This window comes from Phocoena phocoena, chromosome 20, assembly GCF_963924675.1.
Source record: "Phocoena phocoena chromosome 20, mPhoPho1.1, whole genome shotgun sequence".
NCBI lineage: Eukaryota > Metazoa > Chordata > Mammalia > Artiodactyla > Phocoenidae > Phocoena > Phocoena phocoena.
In genome coordinates, this window is record NC_089238.1 from 52,691,036 (window position 1) to 52,717,863 (window position 26,828).

General features: G+C 52.0%; 1 protein-coding gene across 1 annotated transcript in view; it reads left to right on the top strand.

Annotated features, from left to right (window-relative positions):
• Positions 1 to 26,828, top strand: part of CMIP (c-Maf inducing protein) — a 234,070-nt gene that overhangs the window by 120,888 nt on the left and 86,354 nt on the right. Inside the window, exon 2 of the mRNA XM_065898949.1 lies at positions 24,374 to 24,499. Coding sequence (XP_065755021.1) covers positions 24,374 to 24,499 — 126 coding nt within the window. The remainder of the gene's footprint in view (positions 1 to 24,373; positions 24,500 to 26,828) is intronic.

Consider the following 26,828-nt stretch of genomic DNA (forward strand, 5'->3'; position numbering starts at 1 on the left):
GAAAGTTGTCAGTAGAGTTTCCCACAGTTGGGTCAAAGGTTCAGAGCGGAGTGGTCGAGTCCCCAAAGGAGGCCCTTTGTCTCCGAGTCCCTTCTTTTTACTGTCGCCCCCAATTGGGGTTTGGGGGGAATACCTTTCTTTGGATCCAAGCTCCTCTCTGCTCTCAGACTTTGCACAGGTACTCTGGGTACCCTGAGCACATGGGCTCTGGGAGAGACCAGAGTATCTGAGAAACGTCATGGTCGCTCCTGAGTGCAGGGTCAAAGGGCTGGGTTTTTCTCTGAAGGCAAAGCAGGGCTACCCAGAGTTACTGGGCAGAGGAACAAGAAAACCGAGTGGGCTTCAGGAAGAAAACTCTGGTGGCAATGTTCCATCAGAGAGAGGTGGAGAGAGTAAGCTGGGAGCAGGAAATCCAGACAGGAAGCCTTTGCAGTATTCTGGAAGGAAAATGACAGAACTGGAGTAGCATGCATTGAAAAACATGGGTGAATTGAAGGGGCAGATGTAGCTGGATCTGACCCTGGTGATGACCTAACGTCAGGAGTTAGGGCTGTGAAGAGGTTTGAGCAGTTAGACTTCACAGGGGGCCAACTAGTAGATGTGTTGCCACGAACCAGGCTTGGGAAGACAGCAAGGGAGCCCACCGGGTGGGCTCACCTTGGGTGGTGATCTGGAGGGGCCTGGAAGGCATCAAGGTGGAGGTGCCCGCCGGCGATCGCTAGAGTGTAATCCCTCCACGAAGGCAAAGGGCTTTGTTCTGTTTGGTGACGTGTCCCCAAACACCCAGAACATACTGGAAGTACTTTCGTGGCACACAGGAAGTGTTTTATAAATATTTGATGAGTGAATAAACTGTGAGTCTGAAGCTCAGGAAACAGACTCTTAAGCCAGTTTTTGGATTATTTCTGTTGAGCTGTGTGTGTGTGTGTGTGTGTGTGAGTGTGTGCGCGCGCACATATATAACATCATCCCTCGCACTGCCAGAGAATGACCCTGTTTTTACCTAATGTGGGCATAGAGTTTTCCACGGAAAGTGGTGAGGCCATTGATCTGGAGTTAAGAGCACGTCAACATCGATTGATCGCAGCTGTACACAATGGCTTGGTTCATCCTACCAGGGAGGCCAGTGCTCTTGGAAATAAACGCCGTTTCATCCTGTACAGACCAGCCTGGCGTCATCCATCGTCGGAATTATCAATACATGATTCAATGCCAGGAGATGATTTTCTTCTCTTGAAATGGCCTCTGAAGGAGTCCCCCGAGACCCTGGTTCCTCCTCTCTCTCTGTCCGGTGCAGGATGCTACTGGCCACCGGGCCTGGACACCTGCGTGTGAGGCCTGAGGAGGAGCAGAGGCTTCAAGCCAAGCGCTCCACCATCATCCTCGAGTCTGTAAAGTTCTTAGAATTCGTTACATTTATTTTGAACTTTTAAAAAATGGAAGTGAAATTCCTATAACAGAAAATTAGCCATTTTAAAGTATACAATTTAGTGGCCTTTCGTTCCTTCACGGTGTTGTTAGACGCCACCTTTATCTCGTTCCACAGCACTCCGGTCACCTCCGAAGGCGGCCACCCCGCCCCATGCTCATGAGCAGTCACCCCCCGGCCCTCGGCCACCACTCGTCTGCTTTCTGTCTCTCTGGATTTATCGATTCTGGATGTTTCATGTGAGTGGAATCATACCCTTTGAGGCCTTTTGTATCTGGCTTCTTTCATCTAGCATACCGTTTCCAGGTTCACCCACGTTGTTGCCCGCGTCAGTATGAATTCCTTCCGTTTTGCAGAGAAGTTCATGTCAAACCACAGAGTTTGCAGATGCCCCGTGACTTAGCTCTCAGTCCTCTTCCCTGGCCCTTGGAAGCTCCTACACACAGCCTGGGCTGGAGGAGAACCCCACCAGTCCTTCTCCTGTGCCCAGATGCCAGACACGACCTGTGTCTACAGCTTGGCCTTCCCTACCTTTCCCGACCCAGCCTAGCTCTCTGATCTCATAGCCCACCCTCTCCCTCGTGGATGCCACGCTGCAGCCACGCCCACTTCCCACCATCCCCCAAACTGTCCCAGACACCTTCCTGCCTCCTCCGCCCAGCAAACTCCTACTCCTTTCTCAAGAGTCAGCTTCGCAGAATCGGTGGTTGTCTTCTTTACCGTCTCGGGAGAGTCTGTAGCCTCGTGTGGCACTACATCTCATCCCGTGCTGACCGTGTCGCCTGTTCTCCGTGAGCTCCTGGAGGACAGAGCACAGGGCGCTGCCATTGAAGGTTTGTTGAGTGAATGAGTGACCCAACGAATAAACAAATGGCATTCTCACACTCAGACGTCACTGCTTCCTCTTGCTAGCTTCTGAGATCCGTCATGTTGTCACTTATTGTGCTCCTGTCTTTTTCCAGAAGGGATTTGGGGTTTGCTTGGGTCTAAACAGCTACTTGTGGTGACAGGGGTTGCTGCACACCTAGCCTTCCAACCGCCGGGGTCCCTCAGAAATGGGATTTTGGAACCTCCTGTGTAAATGGGGGTGCTGAGAGGTAGAAGGTAACTTTCATACCACTGTTTCGATACCTCAGGTTTAGAAATGCTTTTGATGGCCAAGGCAAACGTCCTGCCGTGGGCTGTGGCCCTGAGAGGGAAGACCTGCTGGGACTGCCATGCGGCTCTTCCTCATTGAGGTGATGACTTGTTGTGACTGTTACGATAGCAACATCGATAACGGAAAGAGATGGTTGTTCAAGGCTCACCCGGTTGTAGACAACAACCATCCTCGGGGGCTGCCTGTCAAGTCCCTCTCTCCGAGGCCTCGCACACGTCGGTTCACTCGATGTCTTGTGCACCGAGGAATCACATCCCACCTTCCTCGGTTATCCAGTGGAGATTACAGCCTGGCGTTCAAAGCTCTCCATAATCTGGACCTTAAGAGTTTTTCTGACTCGTCTCCCTCAACCTCCGCCCCTCTGCCTGATGAACTCTTCACCCTTCAAGACCCAACTCAAACATCACATAGCCTCCGAAGGCTTCTTGAATGACCCGGTAGTGAGGTTAGTTAGGTCACCTTCCCCAGGGCTCCAGTGCCTTCCATCTGCAGGTACCACGCACGTGGAATTCTGATGATCTATGATGTGTCTGACTCCCGCACTCAACTGAGAGGTCCTTAAAGGATGGGATTCTAGACTGTGTTTTTGTTCTTGGAGCAAATGCTTGACAAGTCAATGAGGAGATATCTGTGTGGGTGCTTAAAGCTGGGTGAAGGAGGCAAGCCAGGTAGATTACTCAAAGAGGGGTGATGGCTGGATTCAAACGTGAGGGCTCCAGAATTCTGGTGTGTGTGTGTGTGCGTGTGTGTGTGTGTGTGTGTGTGTGTGTGTGTGTGTGTGCGCAAATCCCTTGGGACCCCTGAACTGTTTTAATAATTTTGAAAAGTGTAAAGAACAGTCTTCGAGATCAAACCTATGGGGTTGGTTGGTTTGGGGTTTTTCAGTACAGTGTATTCAGGTCCATTTGGTAATACCGGTTATGCGGCACGTGGCGTCGATCCAGAATGTTGCTGGGCAGAGAGAGAGGGTCTTTTGTTCATGAAAAGGGCGTCATGCGCAACTCATTACCACAGGCAGGAATCCTGTGGACTGTACCTGGACGCAGGACCAGCTGCTTACAGCTGGTGTCTGTTCTGATTCATTCATTCCTAGGCTGTCTCAGCTATTAAATATTTTTACTATCACTTCTGTTTACTATGTCATAGGTAGGTTTTGTTTGGTAGGGAGAGTGCCTGAGGGTCAGATCCATGCGGTGGTTACTCTGGGTCACGTCTGCACACGTGGGGACCCGGACTCAGTGGCTCACTTGAAGTCTGCACCCTCAGAGCCACCGCTTAGAAAGTCCTTGGCTTCCCAAGTGTCCACGTAGATGTCATAACCATCACAGTCATCGTGACCATCTTACCAGTGACAGAGGTGAGCTGCCCCGCGAGTGAGCTGCAGAGCTGGGATGGGGATCCAGCCGTCTGAGTCCACATTCCAGATCTTTCCTGCATCCCACCTGGCTTCCTGAAGTGACCAGCCTATGTCTCCCTCCTCTTCTGACATGGGGGAGCAGATTTTTTTTTTTTTAGGCTTCATGGTTTTTTTTTAGAGCAGCATTAGGTTCACAGCGAAATTGAGGAGAAGGTACAGAGGTTTCACAGGTACCTGTGTCCCCACCTGTGCACAGCCTCCCAGTTATCAGCCCCCCACTGCCAGAGTGGTTCATTTGTTACAGTTGCTGGACCTAACATTGATACATCACCCAAATCCCCCAAATCCTCCAAAGCCCATAGTTTACCTTATGGTTCACTCTTGGTGTTGTACATTCTGTGGGTTTGGACAGATATATAATGACGTGTATCCACCACTGTAGTATCATACAAAACACTTTTCACTGACCTGAAAATCCTCTGAGCTCTGCATATTCATCCCTTGCTCCCCCCATCTCCCTGAACCCCTGGCAACCACTGATCTTTTCACTGTCTCCAAATTCGTGCCTTTTCCGGAATCTCACATAGTTGTAATCATGCAGTATGTAGCCTTTTTAGATTGGCTCCGTTCGCTTAGTAACATGCATTTAAGCTTCCTCCGTGGCTTTTCCTAGCTTGATAGCTCATTTCTTTTCAGTGCTGACTAATATTCCACTGTCCAGATGTGCCACACTTTATCCACTCACCTACTAAAAGACATCTGGGTTGCTTCCAGGTTTGGGCAATTCCAAACAGAGCCGCTGTGTCATCCCTATGCAGGTTTTAGAAGGGACATAAATTTTTCAGAGGCAGATTTTTAAATGATGGTCCTAGAGGTCCTGCCTCTGGGTGGTGAGCGAGAGCTTTCACAAGCCTTAGAGATGCTTCTGGCCCCGCAGCCCAGCTTCCTTGGAGAAGGATCACCGGGGCTGTGCACAAGCAGCTAGCGTGCAAGAATTCCCTTGTCACACGTCCCAGAACCCTCGGATGGAAGCTTGCAGCCCCCAGGCAAGATCCGAGGCAGAACAAGCAGGGATTTCCCACTTCTTATTTGAAAGGCACCAGCGGTGGCTGCCAGCCATGCTTCCCCAAGAGCTGTTGTTTATTTGTCTAAGATTATACCCTGCCTGCCTCCAAGAGGACAGCGGCTTCTCAGAGCTAAGACGCCATGTGAAATGAGGCAATTAGGATCTCACAGAACACGCCCCTCGGATCCCCAGAGACGCCCATTATCCCAAGCCTTGTTTGGCTGTCCTGGCTCTGTGTTTAGGCAGCAAAAGGGAAACATGGTTTACATTGCTTTTGTTTTCTGACCAGGAAAAACACACAAGTCCATCTCACAGGATAGATCCCACCCCTTCCCTGCCCTTCTCCTCTCTCTCTTTTTCCCCATTCACGGATTAAACCTCTTTAAGAGATTCTGAGTGGGATTGTCAATCACAGTTGCCCCTAGAAAGGGCTGCCTTCCTGAGCTCTGACCCTTAGTAGGAGGGGCCGTTTAGCTTGGTCCTGTTACGTCACCAGCCAGGGGGCTCGTTTCAGGCCGGGGGTGGTTTACCTCCGATCACAGCGCTTCCCACTGTGATCTCCACGTGATGTTCACATTATTCTCTCCTTCCCTTTGTTTTTCTTTAAATTTTTTAAGAAAATATTTGTTTGGGCTTCCCTGGTGGCGCAGTGGTCGAGAGTCCGCCTGCCGATGCAGGGGACACGGGTTCGTGCCCCGGTCCGGGAAGATCCCACGTGCCGCGGAGCGGCTAGGCCCGTGAGCCATGGCCGCTGAGCCTGCGCCTCCGGAGCCTGTGCTCCGCAACGGGAGAGGCCCGTGTACCTCAAAAAAAAAAAAAAAAAAAAAAAAATATATATATATATATATATATATTTATTTATTTATTTATTTATTTATTTATATACCTAACTACTCTTTGGCTGCATCGGGTCTTTGGCTGCATCAGGTTTTAGTTGCGGCACGTGGGATCTTTCATTGTAGTGCGTGGGTTTCTCTCTAGTTGTGGCTCGCAGCCTCATTAGTTGTGGCGCAAGGGCTCTCTAATTGTGGCACATGGGCTCAATAGTGCCGGGGCATGTGGAGTCTTAGTTCCCCGACCAGGGATCGAACCGGCGTCCCCTGTGTTGCAAGACAGATTCTTAAGCACTGGACCGCCAACGGAGTCCCTCTCTCCTTCCTTTTGAAACTCTATGGTCCCGCCAAAGCCCGGCATCCCCTCCTGCTCTGAGCTGCTTCGTTTAACTTGAACTTATCGACACTTGACATCCTATGTATTTTGCTTATAAAATGCCTGAACTCAGTCTTGCTTTTCAACAAATTTACATTCACAGTGAGAGCATCTGCCTGCATTTGAGATACAGTGTACAACGTGTACACAGACATACCAATTTTTCAGTCTACAGGGTGTGCTTGTGGGCAGGGGTGGGTCTCACACACCTTGGCATCCCCCGTAGCCTGGCATGTGCCCGGCACACGTGGGCTCTCTCTGTTGCATGACGCAGGCATGCGTGGCGAGAAAAGATCGCAGAGTCATACTGCAAGCCCCCACCCTGGTCTGTGCCCATTACTGGCAACCGTTGATCCAGAGGAATACGGTCTTTCAAAGGACATTCTTCTGTTGAATTGTGTAAAAGACCTGCAGAAGAACACACAGATCCTAAGTGTACACTTTGGTGAATTTGCACATTGAACACATCCTTGTCACCTGTACCCAGTTTAAGACAAGGAGGATGACCACTCCCGAGACCCTCCTCGGTCCCCTCCCAGCCACCACTCCCCCAAAGGTGACCACTACACTATCCTTGGCCAGTGTCTGGACCTTATATAAATGGACTCACACGGTATATACTCCTTTGTCGGTGAAACTCATCATATCGCTGTGAAGACCTGCAGATTTTCTATTCTCACTGCCGTGTCGTTTTCCACTGGGTGAATACACCATCGTTTATTTACTCAGTTACTGTCAACGGGTGTTTGTGAAGTGCTCCTGTGACCCTGGGGGCATGGTGACCGTGTGGACACAGCCCTGTTGGGAGTATCTAGGAGTGGTGATCCCAGGATGCAGAAGGTAGGGGAGAGTCCGCTTTAGCAAATGCTGCAAGTTACTTTCCAAAGTGCTGTACCAGTTCATGCTCCCGCTAGCAATGCAGGAGCATCCTGGTTTCTCCTCATCTTGGCTGTCACTGGCTACTGTCATTTTTCCCCAGTTTTTTTTATTGTTGTGGCAAAATACACATGACTTGAAATTTACCATTTTAGCCAGCTTTACGGGTACGGTTCTGTGGCATCAATTCATTTACATTGTCGTGCCACCATCACCACCATCCTTCCCCAGAACTCTTTTCATCTTGCAAAACTGAAACTGCACCCATTCAACAGTAACTCCCACCCCCTCCCCCCGACCCTTCAGCCATTGGCAATCTTGCTACTTTCTATCTCTACAAATCTGACTGCTCTAGATCCCTCATATAAGTGGACTCATACAGTATTTGTCTTTTGTTTGTTTGTTTGCGTTGGGTCTTCGTTGCTGTGTGCGGGCTTTCTCTAGTTGCGGCAAGCGGGGGCTACTCTTCGTTGCAGTGCGCGGGCTTCTTGTTGCGGTGGCTTCTCTTGTTGAGGAGAACGGACTCTAGGCGCGCGGGCTTCAGTAGTTGTGACTCGCGGGCTCTAGAGCGCAGGCTCAGTAGTTGTGGTGCACGGGCTTCGTTGCTTCGCGGCACGTGGGATCTTCCCGGACCAGGGCTCGAACCTGTGTCCCCTGCACTGGCAGGCGGATTCTTAACCACTGCGCCACCAGCGAAGCCCCGGTATTTGTCTTTTTTGTGACTGTCCTGTTTCACTTGGCATAATGTCCTCAAGGTTCATCAGAACTTCCTTTTTTGTTTGTTTGTTTTCTGGAATTTTCTAGATCTTTTAAAATTTATTTTGTTGAAATATAGTTGATTTACAAGGTTGTGTTAATTTCTGCTGTCCAGCAAAGTGATTCAGTTATACATTTATATACATTCTTTTTCATATTCTTTTCCATTATGGTTTATCACAGGATATTGAATATAGTTCCCTGTGAACAGAGGTATACAAATATCTTTTCAAGTCACTCCTTTTCAGTTCTTCGGGATATATACCCAGAAATGGAATTGCTGGATCATATGGTAATTCTGTGCTTAATTTTTTGAGGAACCTCCAACTGTTTTCCGCCAGCGGCTGCAACATCTTATATTCCCACCAGCAGTGCCCAAGGGTTCCAATTTCTTCATATCCTGACCAACACTTGTTATTTTCTGGGTTCTGGTTTTATTTTGATCATGGCCGTACTAATGTGTGTGAGGTGTTGATAGTTTCTTCTTTTTAAGCCATTCTGGTAGGTGTGTGGTGATTACTTGGTGGTTTTAATCTGGTTTCGGAAGCATGAGGTTTTGATGAATTTATCTGAGTAGCTGCCTTGAGTATTGGTTATTTTATTCCGGGCCGCTGTAGGTGATGCTGGATCACCTTTGGTGTCCTTCCAATCATGGTAAGGCTGCTGGCGCACAGTAGGGCAAGCAACACACGCTTGTGGAGTTAAATCACTGGTGAGAGTGACAGCCGTGTGCTGGGATTCCAGGGGAGAGAGAAAAGAATCCTTGGATTGTGGAAACGTCAGAGCTACACTTGCCCTGACAGGTGCTGACCCCGTGCAGCCCCAGGCCTGCAGGGAGATCTCTCTCTCTCTCTCTCTCTCTCTCTCTCTCTTTCTTTGCAAGAAAAGACCTGTTTACTTTCCCAAGTTCTTGCCCCAGGATCTGATCGGAACCCCAAATTCTGTGTCTCACAGCGTAGAAGAGATGGCATTAACTGAAAAACATTCGGGGCAGGAGCAGCTGCCAGCTGTGACCTCAGTACAGCCCCCCAGGTGCCCCAAAAGGACACGCACCCGCCTAAGTGGCACGTGAAAGGCCAGCCTTGCAGCTCGGATCAAAGGGGGCCACGTCCGCCTTGCTGTAATTAGCACAGGGCAGCACTTTCTGGAAATAATGAATCAACAGAGAGGAGAGCTCGGCAGCAGACCTGTGCCCGGCGTGGGCCGGGCCTGTGCCCGTGTGCCCCCTGCCCCTACGTGGGGTGTCATCAGCCGCCGTTCTGGTCTTGTGATGTCTTGGGGCCCAGCAGCCGGCCACACGTTTCCTCTGTGCCCCGTTTTCATGTCTAATTAGAGTTTTCCCCTTAGTCCGCTTGTTTATTGTGCTGACGGACACTGACTCTGGTGGTTTCAGCAAATCCCGAGTGGGCCCTGGGCTGGCCTGTCTAGGGTCAGAGCCAGTTTCCAGAACAGGAAAACCTGGGGGCACCTCGTGCTTTGCATCCCCAAAGGGCCTCTTCCTTCCCCTTTCTCCTTTTCCCTCTTCCCCCCTTCTCTGTAGCCAGGTGGCTGCTCCAGGGTCTTCTGAGCCACCAGTTTTATTATCACCATCACAGGACTGAACAGCGATTACAAGGGTTGGACGGGTCAGGATTCAAGTCCGGGCCCCACTGCTCTCTTGTAGGCGGCTTTGCCTCCCGGTGCCTTGCTGACTCATCTGTAAAATGGGAGGAAGAGTGCCACACACCTCAGCGCGTTCCAGTGACAATTAACAGATGCTTGAAAATTCCTTCGCGTAGTCAGGCTTCGTAAAAAGTAGCCCAGCTCCTTCTCTCCCTTAACTTGTCATGGAGAATGGGGTGCACTGCGGGCATGGAGTTAATCTGTTTAATGAAAAATGTAAGTAACAGACAGTTTCCATGTGTGAAAGCACATGTGATAGGTTGACATCTGCCAGGGGTCTTCTGTGACCTCCGAGGAGGGGTGCTGGATTCTGCTGGGTCGGGGGTGGCAGGGGCATGGGTTGATGAAGACCAGATGGACCCTGGACCATAGGGCAAGGTGAGCTATCATTCCAAAACTCTCGTCGCTTACCACCAGCAATCCTCACGCACCGAGGTCCAGCTCTGGGTGGAACTCACAAGAGGCAGCTCTGTCTCAAAGAGTTAGGTGGTCCTGACTCAGTTCTGCCACTCCCAGCTGGGTGACCCTGGGGAGTTAACTGCGCCTCTCTGAGCCTGTTTCCTTTTGCATGTTGGACCAAAACATCATTCTTGTTCTTTTCCTCCCACCCTCCCTTCTCCCAGTATTTTCTAGAAGGCTGATTTGACGGAAGGCACTGTCCCCAGCTTTCTTTACACTGTCAGGTTCTCTGAATGGGACTTCAGTTATGCTGGCTTGTTCCCATTGTTTTGGGAACAAAAATAAGATGAGGGTAGCAGCACCTGGGTCCTGCTAGCTCACTTCCCGGCTCATCTCAGCAGCCTACGTCCCCAGTGGACGTGGGTGGCGCTAGGAGAGAACACCCACGTGCCCTGGCTTCTGGGTCGTTTGTTTTCATTTCGAGATGGGACCGGGGAGGGGGTGTCCTCAAGTTTGTCGTCTGGGAAATTTCTGCAGAGCTTGTCTTGTGCATTCACAGAATTTAGGGTTAGAGCTAAGGCCAGTCGGTAGAGGGGACATTGCTGGAGCCAACCTCAGGAAGTCTCAGCAGGACCCAGCCCTGGTGGACGCAATAAATAGCAAATTGATCCACTCACCTCCTTACCCGCTGAAACATCTTTTGATGCTCTGTGCTAATGTCACCCTAGAAAGAAAGCAAGGAGAGAGAACATTCCACTCATTTTCTCTCATCCATCTATCGATCACGTATTTTTACCCCTCTTGAGTGGTTTAAGTCAGAGATTGGCAAGCTATAGCCCCCAGGCCAAAACTGCCTCTGCCTCCGCCTGTCTTTGTAAATAAAGTTTTATTGGAACGCAGCCACAGTCATTTGTCTATTGTCTGTGGCTGCTTTCACACCACGACAGGCACTGTTGAATTGTTAGGACAGAGACCATGTGACTCACAGAGCCTAAAGAATGTACTATCTGGCCCTTGACGGAAAATGTTTACCCACCCCTGGTTTAGATCAAAGGGCTAGAGTGCCAGTCCTGGCTTCATCGGTAACTGGTAGCGTGGCTTAGAGCAAGGTATTTCTCTTTTCTGGGCCTCGGTTTTCTCAGCTGTAAAATGGGACCATAGTGACATCCACCTCGTGGGTCCCTCTGAGGAGTCAAGGGGAAGACATCTGTGAGCAGTTGACCCGCATAGGCACATAGATGGTCCTTGACCAAGACAGTTCCTCTGGAAGCAGGCTAAGGTGGCAGGGTGCCTGTCCTCAGGAGCTCACAGCACACAAACAGCTGACGACAGTGCACAGGAAGGTCCTGCGGTTGAGGGGTGCCCCGGCCTAGGAGAGCCTAGAGGCAGGTGGCCCTGTTTCCAGGCTGTCAAGAGGCCCCTGAGTTACACCATCAACCAGCATATGTTTGTGAAGACCTGACAGTGTGCCCTCTGGTCCCCACTGGCATCCTTACATCAAAAACACCAAGTGGATAAAGGCCTGTGTGACAGTGGCCTGTGATCTTGGAGTTAAATTAATAGTAATGTTGACGAAAAAATAACAGTTGCTGTTCCCAGCCTTTAGCTCAGAGCTCTCATCTTGAGCAGACGTGCCCTTTCCATCTGCAGCAGCGTCTGTGCCGAGCACAGCAAGGAGACCGAACACGGAGGGAACAGAGACGTCCCTTTCTGCCACGTGAGCCACAAAGAAAAAGTTTCTAAGTTGCCGCCACGGCCTCTGCAGCTCTGAGTGCAGTTTTGAGACGGGCGCTGCCTCTCCTGCGTTCCTCAGAGGCCCGTGCGAAAGGCACACTCCACCTTTTGAGAAAATTGAGCTCCATCACCACCCAGTTCCATCCCCCAGACTCAGGAATCCTGTTCTCCCAAAGGCATGGGTACCTGAGAAGAGCAGGCCCTACAAAGCAGCTCGTGTTTATATCAAACTTCCCTGGAATTCCCCACAAACAGGTTTTCTTGGACTTAAATAAAGCAGTTTATCCTGTGGCCCAGGAATCCCACTCCTGGGTATTTACCCAGAGGAGTGCTTTTGCCACCCCCAACCCCCACCCTAGCAATAAGTACAGAAACGTTCACAGCAGCTTTCTACACAGTAGCCCCAAACTGGAAATAACTAAAGGTCCACAGACAGCGGTGGCACATAGAAAGGAACACTGCCTTGTGATTTGAAAGACCAGTAAGGGACTTCCCTGGTGGCACAGTGGTTGAGAATCTGCCTGCCAATGCAGGGGCCACGGGTTCGATCTGTGCACCACAACTACTGAGCCTGTGCTCTAGAGCCCGTGAGCCACAACTACTGAGCCCACGCACCGCAACTACTGAAGCCCGTGCTCCGCAACAAGAGAAGCCCCCGCTCGCCGCAACTAGAGAAAACCCGCGCGCGGACAACAAAAACCCAACAAAGCCGAAGGGGGGAAAAGAAAAGGTGAATAAGCTACGGACACACGCATCTCACAGACGTGACGCCGAACAAAAGAAGCCAGACTCCAGTGCGTCTACTGTGTGCTTCCTCCTGTAGGAAGTCCGAGGACCAATCTCCAGTGGTAGATCTAGAACAGCGGATCTAGATGGGGGACGCAAGGGAGCCTGCCTCCTGGGGTGTTGCAGACAGTCCATGTCTTGACCCAGGTAGGGGTGACATGGGGCTGTGCTTATGCAAAAATAAATGCAGCCACACATTTGTGCATTTTTGCACTCTACTGTTTATATGGTGTCCCGTAATTTTTTAAAAGATAGGAAGAAAGAGAGAGAGAGAGGATATCCAAGAAATAGGTTGGGCAGTCAAGGGCTGTGCCCTGGTCTGGGTCCTGTCTCAGGCCTCCCTGGGAGGCTGGTACCCCAGCCTCGGGTAACACCTCCCTGTTCCGAGATCAGGGTCCCACACACCGCAGGCTCCTGTACCCTCCCTTCCCTCTGCTGGGAAGCCTTCCCCAATGTTCCAGAGCATTCCTCCCCCCACCTGCCCATTGTACCTTGTCTGCAACAGGAGTGCTTATCACCTCGCGTGGCCGTTACCTTTGTGCACCTCTGTGACCCGCCCCCCCCCCCCACCTCTGCCCCAATCAGGAGGCCCACTCCAGCAAGTCCTGGTCATCTCGTCACTCCAGGGCCATTGTCTCAGAGAACAGACAGGGGACGTGGCCCAGTGGACCAGACCTGGCCTCTGAGTCAACAGTGTGGCCTTTCTCCTGACCAGCTGTGACTGCCCCCAGCCTCCCTCTACCGCCTGGGGGGTCCTAGCAGCACCCGTTTCCCAGGGTCCTTGCGAAGAATCGGTGAGATGGTGCCTGTGACCTCCTTAGCTGATCCTTGAAGATGTTTGCCGACCCGGTGGTTGGAAGTATGCTGACTTTGTGTCCAGCCCTCACAAGCCTTGATCAACCACTCCGGTGGCAAAGGCACTGGGTGGCACAGTCGCCTCAGGGTGGCGCGGCGCCCTGGGGGTCTGGATTTCCATTTGTCTTCCCGTGCCCGCCCTGGAGGCTGGAGTGGAAAGGGTCTGAACGTGGAAATATCGGCCCTTCGCTCTACTGTTAAACTTCTTGAGCCATTTGGCCATACAAGGGGGTAGCTGCTGTGGCTGGACTCATGGTTAATGAGCCCAGTGGGCCTCCTGACCATCTGCATGGAGCGCAGTCCATAGAGAAGAGCCTTGGCTGGACCCGGACTCCAGCCCTGCTCTCACGGTCCAGCCTCCGGCACTGCTCTGCCAAGGTCTGCACAGCAGGGAAGGGGGGCTGGTGGCTCCTCCTTCTGTGCTGAAGATCCCACGGCCCCCTAGGCGACCCCTCCTGGCCCCCCAAAGAGGCCTGGGCTGTTGGGGGAAGGGTGCTTGAGATGGGAAAAGGCGAGGGGGGCGAGCCTGGAACAGGCGGTGCTACGCGGCCCAGAGCTCCTGGGATGCCATCCGTGGGCCAGACCCCAGACCGTCCACAACGGATGGGGCCTGCTTGTCATCTGTCATCCGGAGCTGGTTGATGACCTCCTGTGCACCAGGCCACTCCCAGCCAGAGCCCTCCTCTCTGATCCATCTTTCGGGAGTGATCTGTGAGGATGGAGGGCTTTGGAGGGCTCTTGTGTAAAAGCCCCCTTTTCCTTCTTGTTGAGGCTTGAACGTGATCGCCTGGGTGTAAGGAGCTCCTGCCTAGCAGCCGGGCCCCATGCGGGGAGTGGAACTCAAAGACACGGTGCCCTCACCTCACGGCTGCCCTGCCCCCAGCCCATTCCGGGCCATCTCTCTCGGGCCACCCCTGTGCAGCGCCGTCTCGGGGTGACCGTGAGAGGAGAGTCGCCTATATCCAGCTCCTAGGAGGTGCGGAGCTGTACATACCTAATTGCTTTCCACAAACACCCTTAAGATCTGAATGCTGCTACATTTTTTATTGTGATTTAACTCACATACCATGAAATTCCCCACATGGGTCGTATGGAAACTGCTGAACTTTCTGAAGAACTGCCAGACTGCTTTCGCACGTGGCGGCCCCCTTTCACATTCCCACCAGCATTGTATGCGGGTTCCAGTTTCTCTACATCTTCTCCAACACCTGTTATTGTCTTAAAAAAAAAAAAAAAAGTGGGTATGAATACTACCTCGCCTTTACAAGGGCGAAATTGGAGTCTCAGAGAGGCTGAGTTGCTTAAGGCCACACAGCCGGCAAGTGGTGGAGCCTGGATTCAACTCTAGAACTTCTGGTTTTAAAAAAATCTTTTCATTGAAGTAGAGCACACACACACACACCCAGAAAAGTGCCCATGCCGTGTCCTGCCTGATGCATTTTAACAGAGTGAACATGCTGTGTCGCTCCCACCCGGAGGCAAGACCTAGGACGGTACCAGGCCTCCTTCAGCTCCCTCCTGCCCCTTTCCAGTCCTCTCCCACCCAGGGGGAACCTGCGGGGTCACCAGTTCTGCTGGAGGATGGTGTGATGGTCTCACACTGTGGCAGGATTCCCCCGCCCCCATTTTTAACTCACCCGCCTGCTGGAGACAAAGGTCGGGGTGTGAAGTGTGAAGGCCTCGGTTCTCTTCTGGTCTGTCCTGAGTTGCTGTGTATGGCTGGGCCGGGCTCGCACCTGCTCAGAACCTCCATTTCTGGTCTGTCACAGGGGTGATGGCCATACCTACCTCCCGGGAGGGCTGTGGCTTCTAGGGGGCTGATGGAGGTGGGTGGGCGAGGGGAGCCAGCAGGGGTGCTCCCGGCCTGAGAGGTCCTGACACTCGGGCAGGGGAGGGATGCTCTGCTGGGCCTGTCCCTCCATCCAGGCCCCGTTCCAGACATCCTTGATCAGTTGCTCGGCTGACAGAGATGCCCAGGGGCACAGATGAAAAGTGCCATGCCCAACGACACAGATTCCCGGTCATCTGATCCCCCTGGTTTTCCTGGGTCATCTCTTTCCTCCCTGACTGTAGGGCCATGTGCCTTCTCTTCACTGCCACGTGCCCAGCCCTGGCATTAGGTTGCACACGGAACGGGTTCCACGTGTTGAGTGGCTATGTGAATTCGGTCCCGAGGTGACTGTTGCACTGGCCACCTGTCTCCTGTTCTCAGGAGCCCACGGGTGTTTAGTGCGGTGGACAGCGCTGTTACAGCGCATTTCCATTATCCTAGACGGTTCTGTTGGGCAGCGCGGATCCAGGGTTATTTATGAAGAACTTAGAATAATCACCACCAAGGAAAGAAGATCAAACAAAACACCCTAGAACGTAAGAAAGATGTTTTTTCCTCATAAGAGATTTTCCTGCTCAAAGCCCAGTTACTTTTACTTTACATGTAATTGTAACAGGCTTGGCTGTCTGGTTTCACAGCCAACAACAGTAGAGCAAGAAACCTTTTGAGGGTCGGGTGTGGGGACGATAGGAAGTAGCCGTTTGGCATCAAGCGAGTGATTGGAGACTATTCAGGTCAGACACGCTCTCTCACACCCTGAGGCCTGTAGATGAGGCAGCGGGCAGCTCTCTACCCCCTTAGTGGCACCAAGAGCTTTGCTGGCCTGTAGCACCACTCACCAGTGGATGGTGGGTGGTAGTGATCACAGTAGCCCCGGGGCAGCAAAAGGTTAAGTTATGCTCAGTATCTTTGGTTTATGGAAACAAGGGGAGAGGGAGTGTGAGAGGCATTCGAGGAGCTTTGCTCCGGGACTGGGGTCCAAACTGGTCCAAATTGTTAACCTCCTGCTTTGCTTTTGCTATACAACTTTCTCTTTGTGGGATTAAAAAGAACATCAAAATATTTTGACATGCCTTTCCCAAATGAGAGTGTGTGTGTGTCTGCCCTCAAGGCCGAGTTGAGCCGATGGCGGCCGTAGGGGCTGGGTGGGTGGCAGCAGGAAGGGAGATTCTGAGCCCCGCGCCGTGCCGGGTCCTTTCTGCACACCGTGCGTTCAGGTACACACACTGGAGTTTGGACCTGGCTGGAGGAGTTGGGCAGATCATAGAGATGGAGGTCACCATCTGGGGGGATGTGAGATTGAATCCATGGTCTGTTTCTTAAAAGCAGGGACTAGTGACATGTCATCACCGATTGTGCTTCCATTTCTTCTTCTGTAGCGTGTGGATAAATAGAGATAAATACAGCCCCCTGACCCCAGTGTTGTTGTACAGTTAAATGAGATAATATAGCATATAAAGCCTTCAGCATGGTGCTGGCCACATGGTAACGGCTTGATAAATGTTACCCAGGGACACCCGTGCCTTTCTACGTGTGTGTGTATGTGTGTGTGTAGGCGGTGGGAGGAGTCATGTGGGTGGTGTTTGCAGAGCGTGTGTCCTGCCGTGTCACTGAAGAAAATATCCAACAGGATGTTCACAAAAACCAAGATGGAAACAACCCAAATGTCCATCGGCTGACGAGTGGGTAAACCAAATGTGGCCTCTCAGTTTGATGGAATATTATTCAGCCATAAAAAAGGAACAACATGGTGATACATGCTACAATGTGGATGAACCTCAAAAACATTTAGGTGAAAGGAGCCAAGTAGAAAGCAACACATACTGTATGGTTCCACTGATGTGAAATGGCCAGAACAGGCAAATCCACAGAGACGGACAGCAGACCAGTGGCCGCCATGGACGGAGGGTGGGGGACAGAGAGCGACTGCTTAGTGGATGCGGGCTTTCCTTTGGGACGATGCAAGCGTCTCAGCGCTAAACTACGCTGGAGGTTGTACAGCACTGTGAATGCGCTAAATGCCACTGAATTGTACATTTTAAAATGGTTAGTGTTTAATTTTATGTCGTATGAATTTTACCACAGTCTTTAAAAGGGCAGCAGGGGGAGATGAGGACTGAAGCCCACTCCCCTGATCCAAGAGTCTCCGTGGTACCACCACCGAGGTAATGGCGTCACCATTATTATTACTGCCATTGTTGTTGTTGGCCATCCAAGGCAGGGCCGGAGGGGGCTCCCCTGCCCTCTGATTTGATCTCTCTCCTTTGAGGCACGGGTTTGTGTGTGGGGCTGGGGGCAGATCCTTCCTCGTGGCGGAAGGGTGGTGCCATATAGAGTCAGGCTGTGCGGTGTGGGTCCCCTGCATGACTCAGGCGATGTCCACACACGGAGAGAAGAGAAGGTCCCCAGTCCCCAGCGTGGCCCGCCTGCCTGGACGGCCACCCCCTAGACAGCCTGCTGTTCCCAGCCTGGCCTCCCGGGCAAGAGTTCCCCTCCTCCTCCTCATCCCCCTCCTCCTCCTCATCCCCCTCCTCCCCCTCCTCCCCCTCCTCCCCCCTCCCCCTCCTCCCCCTCCTCCCCCTCCCCCCTCCCCTCCCCCTTCCCCTCCCCCCTCCCCTCCCCTCCCCCTCCCCCTCCCCTCCTCCCCATACTCCCCATACTCCCCATCCTCCCCTCCCCTTCCCCTTCTCCCCTCCTCCTCCTCCTCCCCTCCCCTCCTCCCCCTCCTCCCCCTCCTTTTCCCCCTCTTCCCCTCCCCCTCCTCCTCCCCCTCCCCAGGAACAGTGCCGGGAGCTTTCCCTACTTGTGTCTTGAATCAGCCCAGAGCCTCGTCTTGGGGGCCTTCAGACTCATGATTCATACTCGCTTTTAGAGAAATCCCCATGGAAACAAGCAGGCAGGTCTGGGCGGGAGGGAGCTGGCTCCCCAGAAAGGCAGGGGGAGGCGAAGCCTGGTGGCATCCTGCCAGCATTAGGGGCTGAGGTCAGGGGCTGTTTTCAGGGGGCCTTTGGTCACCCCACTCCCTGCCAACTCTGCCACATGGGAAAGTGAAGAAGGTACAGAGTTTGGAACATCAACCCTGAAGGCCTTTGGGGGTCACTGGGGGCCCTGATGAGTTCCCTTCAAGCTCTGCTGTCTCTAGTCCAGATCCAGGTGTTGTGTGGACAGGGAAAAAGCTCCTCTCAGAAACAGAAGCAGGGAGGCAGTGTTCTCTTCCCTGTCTGGCAGCACCAGGGCCCACCCTGGCCCCTCATCAGTCCCTGAGAGCAAAAGGGCAAAGGCATCCCCAACCTGTTCCCCGACTCCCATGGGAAAGCAAGAGCCAGGACCTGGCTTGCAGAAGGACCCCCCTTCTGCAGAAGGAAGCCCCCCTGCAGAAGGACCCCCCTCCTGCAGAAGGACCCCCCCCAGAAGGACCCTCCTGCAGAAGGACTCCCCCTTGCAAAAAGACCCTGCTTGCAAACTTCTGAGACACCAGCACCCATGCCGTGCAGTTACATTGCAGGCCCTCCTCGAGCAGGCGGGTGCTCAGAACTCACACGGGTCAGAGTAGCGTCCAGCAGGACCCAGCCAAGCTGGTGGCCCAGGGTAAAGCCCCCCAGGCTTAGCCGGGACTCCCCAGATCTCTTTAATTTTTCTTTAATGAGAGCAATTTGGCAACAACATAAAATATGCTCTTACCCTTTGTCCCAGTAATTCCATTCCTGGGAATCTGGCCTATGGGAATAATCCTAAACATGGGGTAGAAAAACATGTTTCACAAGGATGTTCATTGTGGAGTTGTTTATAGTAGCATAAAGTGAAACCACCGCAGTGTCTAGGGGAGGGGGTGGGAGTGGTGATGAGACAAACGGGGGTCAGATACTTAATAGGCACTAAAATGGTTGCTCTGAAGATGGGATGGGCATGTTCAGAATGGGTTCAGAATATGGAATGGGCATATGCTGTAACATGTGAAAAAAGGCGAGTTACAGAATTATATGTACCTGTAAAAAAAAATTACGTATAAAAAATAATCAGGGGCTTCCTTGGTGGCACAGTGGTTGAGAGTCCGCCTGCCGATGCAGGGTACACGGGTTCGTGCCCCGGTCCGGGAGGATCCCACATGCCGCGGAGCGGCTGGGCCTGTGAACCATGGCCGCTGAGCCTGCGCGTCCGGAGCCTGTGCTCCGTAACGGGAGAGGCCACAACAGTGAGAGGCCCGCGTACCGCAAAAAAAAAAAAAAAAAAATCAGGAAGGCAGTATACCAAAGCGCTTATGAGAGGCCTTGATAATGATTTTATCTGAAAGATTTCCTTCTATTTATCGTCTTCCAACTCATCTTGAACATTCACGCATTGCCTTTCTTAGGTTTGAGTTGTAATTTACATTCAGTAAAATTCACGCTTTTAAGTGTGCAGATCTGTGGATTTTGACAAATGTGTACAGTCAAATCACCACCACCACAGTCGGGACAGAATATTTCCATCACCCCAAAAAGATCCTCCACGCCCCTCCCCCAGGCCCCTTGGTAACCAGTCCCCTCCCCCATCTGCTGGCAACCACTGGTCTGATTTCAGCCCCTGTAGTTCTTGCTAATTCCAGGATGTCATACAAACGGAATCATACAGTACGTCTTGCACTGCTTTTACATGTAGAAATAACTTTTAATCTGCTTAATGTTCTCTTAAATGCACCTCTTAGAGCTGGATTTCCTAGCTTCCCTCAAGTAGAGAATTTAATTTTTCCTTTTTATTTAACTCAGCCTTTAACCCATGCAGGAATCTCCTCCGATGTAGCTCTGATCATCTTGTTCAGATTACCAGGGAATTATCAGTTATCTGTAAAATCATCCCAACAGTGTGAAAGTACCCAGGATGAAGGAGGTCCTTGGCCAGCATTAGCTCACACCTGCATCCAAAGAGCAGCGTGGGAGGTGGGGGGGGCTTCCAATCCTGATCTGCCCCGTTACCCTTGCAAGCCTCAGGGGCACCCCCTCCAGGCTCTGTCCATGATGATGATAATAGGATCAACAATAGTGGTAGCAGCAGCAGTTAATTTTTCTTAATAAGCATTTTATGTCAGAACAGTTTGAGATGCAAAGAAAAGTTGCAAAGACAGTACAGAGAGTTCCCATATACCCCACATCCCCTTTCCCCAATGGTTAATATCTTACAATAGCATGAGACATTTGTCACAGCAAATGAACCTGTATTGATATGCTCTTATTGAAGTCCACACTCTATTTGATTTCCTTAGTTTTTCCCTAATGTCCTTTTTCTGTCCCAGGATCTCACATGGGCTCACAGTACGTTTAGTCATCGTGTCTCCGTAGACTTGGCGGGGACAGATGCTCAGACTTTCCTTGTTTCTGATGAGTACAGGTCAGGTATTTTGAGGACTGTCCCTCAACTGGGGTTTGTCTGCTGTTTTTCTCATGGTTAGACTAGAATTATGGCTTTAGAGGAGGAAGATCCCAGAATAAGAAACGTTAGTGTTTCTCACAATTGTTCATTTTATTGAGTTTTTCAGTATGTTCCAGATGCTGTGCTAAGCCCTTAACAAATTGGATTCCCTTTAAGGCTCCTAATACTCTCTTAAATTCTCATTTTACCATTGGAGGAAATGGGCTCAGAGAGGTGCAGTAACTTACATAAAGACACACAGTAAGTGGCTCAAACACAGGTCTCATTGATTCTCCAAATTTTGCTTTTAGCCAATACTGCTTCAAACAGCAATGCATCCGCTTTTAAAAAACAGTATGTATTTATTTATACCCGTTTCCCCAAAATGCCCGTGCTGAAACTTTTAGTCAAGGCCACCTTGAGACAGGCTACAGCGGGGTCGAGAAAAAGGCCGGCACAGGTGGTTAGCTGGCCCTCCATCATGTTACATCCCACATGCCGTGGTCATCTGGAAGGTGTTCCCATGGGCTTGGTGGGCACTGGGCGGCACAGGGCCTTGCCGTGTCTTCGTCTCCAGGAGGCTGTGGTGGGAAATAGAAGCCTCCAGGCTTTCTGCTCGTGTGCCCAAGGTGCAATTCTAAAGGAACGAGGCTGGCCATTTGCTCAGTTTGGATAGTCAAATCCACCCCATTGTGGTCACGCTCTATACCGTTGTGGGATTTTTGGAATGGGTTTCTGTGTCTCTGTCGTTTGGTGTGATCCAGAGATTTTCTAGATGCCCTAGTGGCTGCATCCTAGTACGTGTTCTCTGGCTTCTCTGTGCGTGGGCATCAAGGGGTCAGTGGCCTGGGGTTTGGGACCCAGCCAGACCTAGAAAAGGGAGAGAGATGGCCGTGGGCCACCAAGGAGAGCTCTTCAGCACATCCGGGCACCCAGGTGCCATTGCTTCCCAAAGGAGAGTTTTTAAAATTTATTAATTTATTTTTAATTTAATATTTGAAACTAGTAACCAAAGCCTCTTCCCAAGTATGTTATGCGTGTGATTGTAAGTAATAACACGGATGGACATTTTTTTATTTAGGAAAGTATTCCTTCATTTGTTAAGGAAATACCAATCACCTCCTAAATGTCAGGCGCGGATTAGGCACAAGAAACGGAGCAGGTAAAAATTCTCGCCCTCGTGGTGCTGATACACCAGCAGGGGAGACAGTCAGCAAGAAGCGCAAGCATACTCACCCATCCGCCAGGCCCCTGGTGCCGCTGGTATTCTCAGGACAGAGGCTGAGTCATGTACTGCAGAATACTGAGAACATGCCAGCGCAGGGGATGTGGAATAGGGCAGAAGGGCCAAGGGGAGCCCACGTGTCTGCCTTTGGGATACACTGATAAGCCATCTTGGTTGGACACAGAGGCTGCCTGGGTTGGTGCCGAGGGGTGGCCCATGCACTAGTGAGAAGGGCTAGATGGACTTGGCTGCCTCATTCCCACCCTGCCTGGGTGTCAGCAGCCTCATGGCTCATGTGGACCCATGCGGGAGCCTCTAGGCTGTTCCCTGCTTCCGCCACCTGTCTCCATGCAGCAGTCCCAGTGATGCTACACCCACCCCAAGGGCAACAATCCCCAGAATCCCACTGGGCTTTCCAGTCCCTCCAGGGATGGCCTGCCCATCTCTTCAAGACCGTTCTTACCCGCCCTCCCTCCCTTTGGCCTTTGCTCCTCCCGGAGCACTCCCAGTTTGTTCCCACCCCTGGGCCTTTGCACAGGCCATGGGCCCGCGACGCGCTTCCCCTCCGTCTTTCCGCGGCGCTCCAGCTCTCTGCCACCCGTCGCCACACCCTACCTTGATTGTTGGTGCCGCACTTGGCCTCTCTCCAATCGTTTATTTATTTAGGTATTTTGTCTGTTTGCTGTCTCTTAGCCCTGCCGCGCTTCTGTCTTGTTCACTGCTGTATCCCCAGCAGCCAGCACGGGGCCTGGAACGTAACCGGTGCTCAATAAATATTTGTCAGATGAATGAACGAGTGAATGAATGAATGAACACATCGATGGGTCAATTTACTCTTACTTCCTGAGCGTGGTAACTGATCGTACCAGGGAGATTTGAGGCAGCCTAAGCCCTCAACCTTTTCTCCTCCGCCGCCACGACCACCGTACCTCAGCTTTGGCAGACAGAAATTGAAAATAAAAAAACCTCGTGGAGGTCCTCAATCCTCAGGGTAAAATTCACTTGTTGGGCCACCGATTTTAAATCGCTTGTATCACAGCTTAGTGGTCCGGGCAGAGATCCCTGAGTCAGCAGCTGAGTTCAAGCTTGGCCACGCCCCTTCCCGGCTGGGTGACTTTGGGCAAGTCACATGACCTGCTGAGTGTCAGCTTCCTCATCTGTGCAGTGGGGATGGCTCTTGTGAGGATTAAAGGAGATAGCACTTGCCATGTGCTTGGGGAGTGCTCGGCCTTTGTTAGAGCATAGGAGATGTTAGCTGTTACTCTTCTCAGCTGTGTTGCACTCACCTCTGATTCTGCTGAAGTCTGGCTCCCTGGGGCCAGAGTGACAAGGACACTGCTGGTTCCCGGTGGCCAGCACATCCCCCTGGTGCCTAGCGCCTTCTCCCCGTGACAGCGGAACTCACTCAGCCGTGAGTGGCTGTGAATTTCTCTTGCCCCACCCTTACCCCAGCATTGACCGAGGATAGCCCTTATCATTCTCCCTTTCAGCACAAATGATGGAGCCCTTGCCACGTACCAGGCACTGGGGAGAGAGAGCAGGGACCAAGACAGGCACTGGCCTGACCTCACGGAGCTGCAGCCTGGCTAAGGAGGCAGACAGCAAACAGATAACACATAGGTCCACAGTAATTAAAACGGGTATGGTCGAGACTTCCCTGGTGGTCCAGTGGTTAAGGCTCCGTGCTTCCACTGCAGGGGGCTTGGGTCCGATCCGTGATCGGGGAGCTAACATCCCACTTGCCTCGCCTCGTGGCCAAAAAACCAAAACATAAAACCGAAGCAATATTGTAACAAATTCAATAAAGACTTTAAAAATAGTCCACATCAAAAAAACAAAACAAACCCCAACAAAGCGGGCGTGGTAAGCACGTAGGGCACAGGGAGGGATGCGACCAGGTGGGTTATGGGGTCTGGAGAGTAGAAGAGGAGATGCCAGGGGTGGATCAGGGGGACCACAGCCTTTTGGGGACCAAAGAGCAGCCTGAGTTTGCCGTGCTGTCAGCAGGCCTGTGTCTGTGTGTGGGTGCTCGGAAAGGGAGAGAGACGAAGGGGCTGGGGCTGGAGGAGGGTGCGAGACCATTCCTAAGGGGCCCTGTCGGTGGTGGATGGGAGTGTGGCATATGTGGTTGGGCTACTGGGAGCCACTGAAGGCTGCTGAGCAGGGGGGCAGAGGGATCGAGTTTGCCGACTTGGAACACGGCCCCGAGTGCCGAGTGGAGGACACAAATCTGTAGGGGGAGATGAAGCAAGGAGTCCAGTGGGGGTGGGTGGGCTGTGACTACTTTCTGGGCAGGAGAGGGTGGTGCCTTGGACATGGTGAGGGATGGAGGGGTCCAGGCTCCGGCTGCGCTGGGCCCCACAGAAACCTAGAGGAACAATGCACAGGCCTTGCCCTCAAAGGGCCCCCAGTCTGGTCCCAACTCTGCACGTCCCAACACATGGGCGGGTGTCCACCATGGCCCTCCTCCCCTCCAGCTGGATGCTGCCGGCTAGGAAAGATGGAGTCCTTTTGTCCCCAGAGTTGCCAAGTGACTGTACCAGCTCAGTCTGCTTGTTGCTAGAGTGAGGATGTTTTCCAGTGCAGATATCGTGCCTGATATTGTAACCAACGTATGTCTTCGCTTTTTCTTTTTTTGTTGCAGCCAACTGGGTACATGGAAAACTCAGTCTCCTACAGCGCCATAGAAGATGTTCAGCTGCTGTCCTGGGAGAATGCCCCGAAGTACTGTTTACAGCTTACAATTCCTGGGGGAACTGTCCTACTGCAGGTAGGATAAATACACATGAACAAGCAGTTTCTGCTCCATCCCCACTCACTTGCCCTCCTCTTATCCCTTGGAGGGAGACAGCCAACTATTAAGAGGAAAGGTTGTTTAACTTAGGATGTTTTTTTCCTCCAAGTACAAGAAAGGTGTAAATTGGGGCTCACTGTGGGAGACGAAGGCATGCGTGCAGATGGATCTCCTACTGGCTACCTGCCACCATCTAGGAGCTTTCCTTGTTGTGTTTTTATTGCTCTTAACAAAGCCAAAAAATAGGTTTTCTGATCTTCACTTTACAGATGAGGAAACTGAGGTTTTCTGATCTCCATTTTACAGATGAGGAAACTGAGGCACACAGGCACAGGCTTTAAAAGGCTGTAGAAAGCACGTAAGCAACAGATGCTACCTTTTGCTGTACTTCGAGTGGGGAGGTTTCTCACTTCTCACTGATCTCAGTCTTTTGAGACTCTGATGGAAATATGAGCCATCTCCTTGGAAAAGGGTGCATTTTGTGTGTATTGATCAAGACTGTTGGTTGGATATGATGCAAACATTATTCAAATGACCTGAAGCAGAGCTTCCCTGGTGGTGCAGTGGTTGAGAGTCCGCCTGTCGATGGAGGGGACACGGGTTCGTGCCCCGGTCTGGGAAGATCCCACGTGCCGCGGAGCGGCTGGGCCCTTGAGCCATGGCCGCTGAGCCTGCGCATCTGTAGCCTGTGCTCCGCAACGGGAGAGACCACAACAGTGAGAGGCCCGTGTACTGCAAAAAAAAAAAAAAAAAGACCTGAAGCAAAAAGAATTTGATGCTGTAACTGTATTAAAGTCACTGGAAGTCTAAGAGAGGACTTCAGGCATAGCTGGACCCAGGAGTCAAATGCTGTCATTAATGTTCAGTCTCTCTCTATCTCCTGGCTTTGCTTCTGTGTGCTGGTTCGTTATCAGGCAGAGGCTCTCCATGTGGTGGGAAAGATGGACTTCTGGCAGCCTCAAACTACATTCTTGGAGCTTGTAATTCTTAAAAAATGTGAGAACGCATTTTTCTTTCAGTATCTTTCTATAAAATCTCACGGAAGATTCTGATTGGCCGTGCTATCGTCCGATTCACCCCAGGAGATGCCCTGCCCTGGGTTACACGCCCACCTTTATACTGGCAGCTGTGTACTCTGATAGCCCTACCAGGACCTCATGGGAAGGGAAGGGTGGGTCCACCAAGAAAGGAATTGCGGCAGAAATAATAACACGGCTGCTGCAGTACATGCATGTGACATGTTCTGTATCATTTCAGGGAGTGCCGCCCCACTTTCCAACAGGGACCCCAAGTCAGAGACTCCTTGTCCCGAGAGAATGTACTCTCTCACCATTGGGAGGATGGTCTGCCTTGGGCTTTCTTCTAGGAACGTTTTCTAACTCTGTCAGTCCGGGGAGACCTGCTTTGAGCCCAAAGAGATGCCCCCTAAAACTTGTTTGAAAAGTGGCCACTGGATTGTTTTACAACATTGGAGCCAAGAGGCACACAGTTTGGCCTCTGAGGAATGCCGAGCCCCAGAAGCTGCGTGTAACAGCTAAGCATCCTTTAGGAAAACCCCGTCATTCACTGATGTCTCTTGGAAGACACCAGAGCCACACCTGCCTGTCTGTTTTCTTCTTAAATCTCTCACTCTCTACAGTTTGAATCACGGAGCACTGAGCCTGCCGTCCCATGTGCTAGGGCTGGGGGTGGGGAGGTGAGTCAGCCCCTCGGCCCCATCCTCGAAGAGCTCCTGGGCCCCCCCGGGGAGACAGAGCCATAAACAAATGACTGCAGAGGTAGCAGCTGAAATAGAGGCCTGTCCCCAAGGACTGGGAGCCCAGAGCAGGGAGTGACTCACTGGGCCTAGGGGTACCAAAGAAGGCTCCCCCTGGGATGGTGATATTAGAGCTGGGTGTAGAAGGATGAGTAGGAATGGGCCAGGATGGGGGGCCACACACTCCGGGCAGAGGGAGAAGGGGGTATGAAGCATGAATGTGGCGGAGGGGGCCTTCGCTGCCGTGGAGAAGAGGGGGAGGTGGATGCAGGGCCTTGCCCACGCGTCCGGAGTTGTTGGGTCGCAGCCAGATCATACAGGTCTTGTTAGCTGAGTGGAGAAGCCACAGTGTCATTCTGAGGGGCAGTAGGGAGTCGCCGTAAGCTCCTAAGAGGTGGTGGCCCAGTAGAGGGATCAGTCTGTTTGCAGGGCAGAGGGTGCTGGATCCATGAGGGCCACGGGCAGGCAGGACGGAGGGAAACCTTGAGATAGCCCAGCTGGAGGAGGGAGGGCCCCGAGCCCCCAGCTCCCTGGGTGTGATGGACGCTC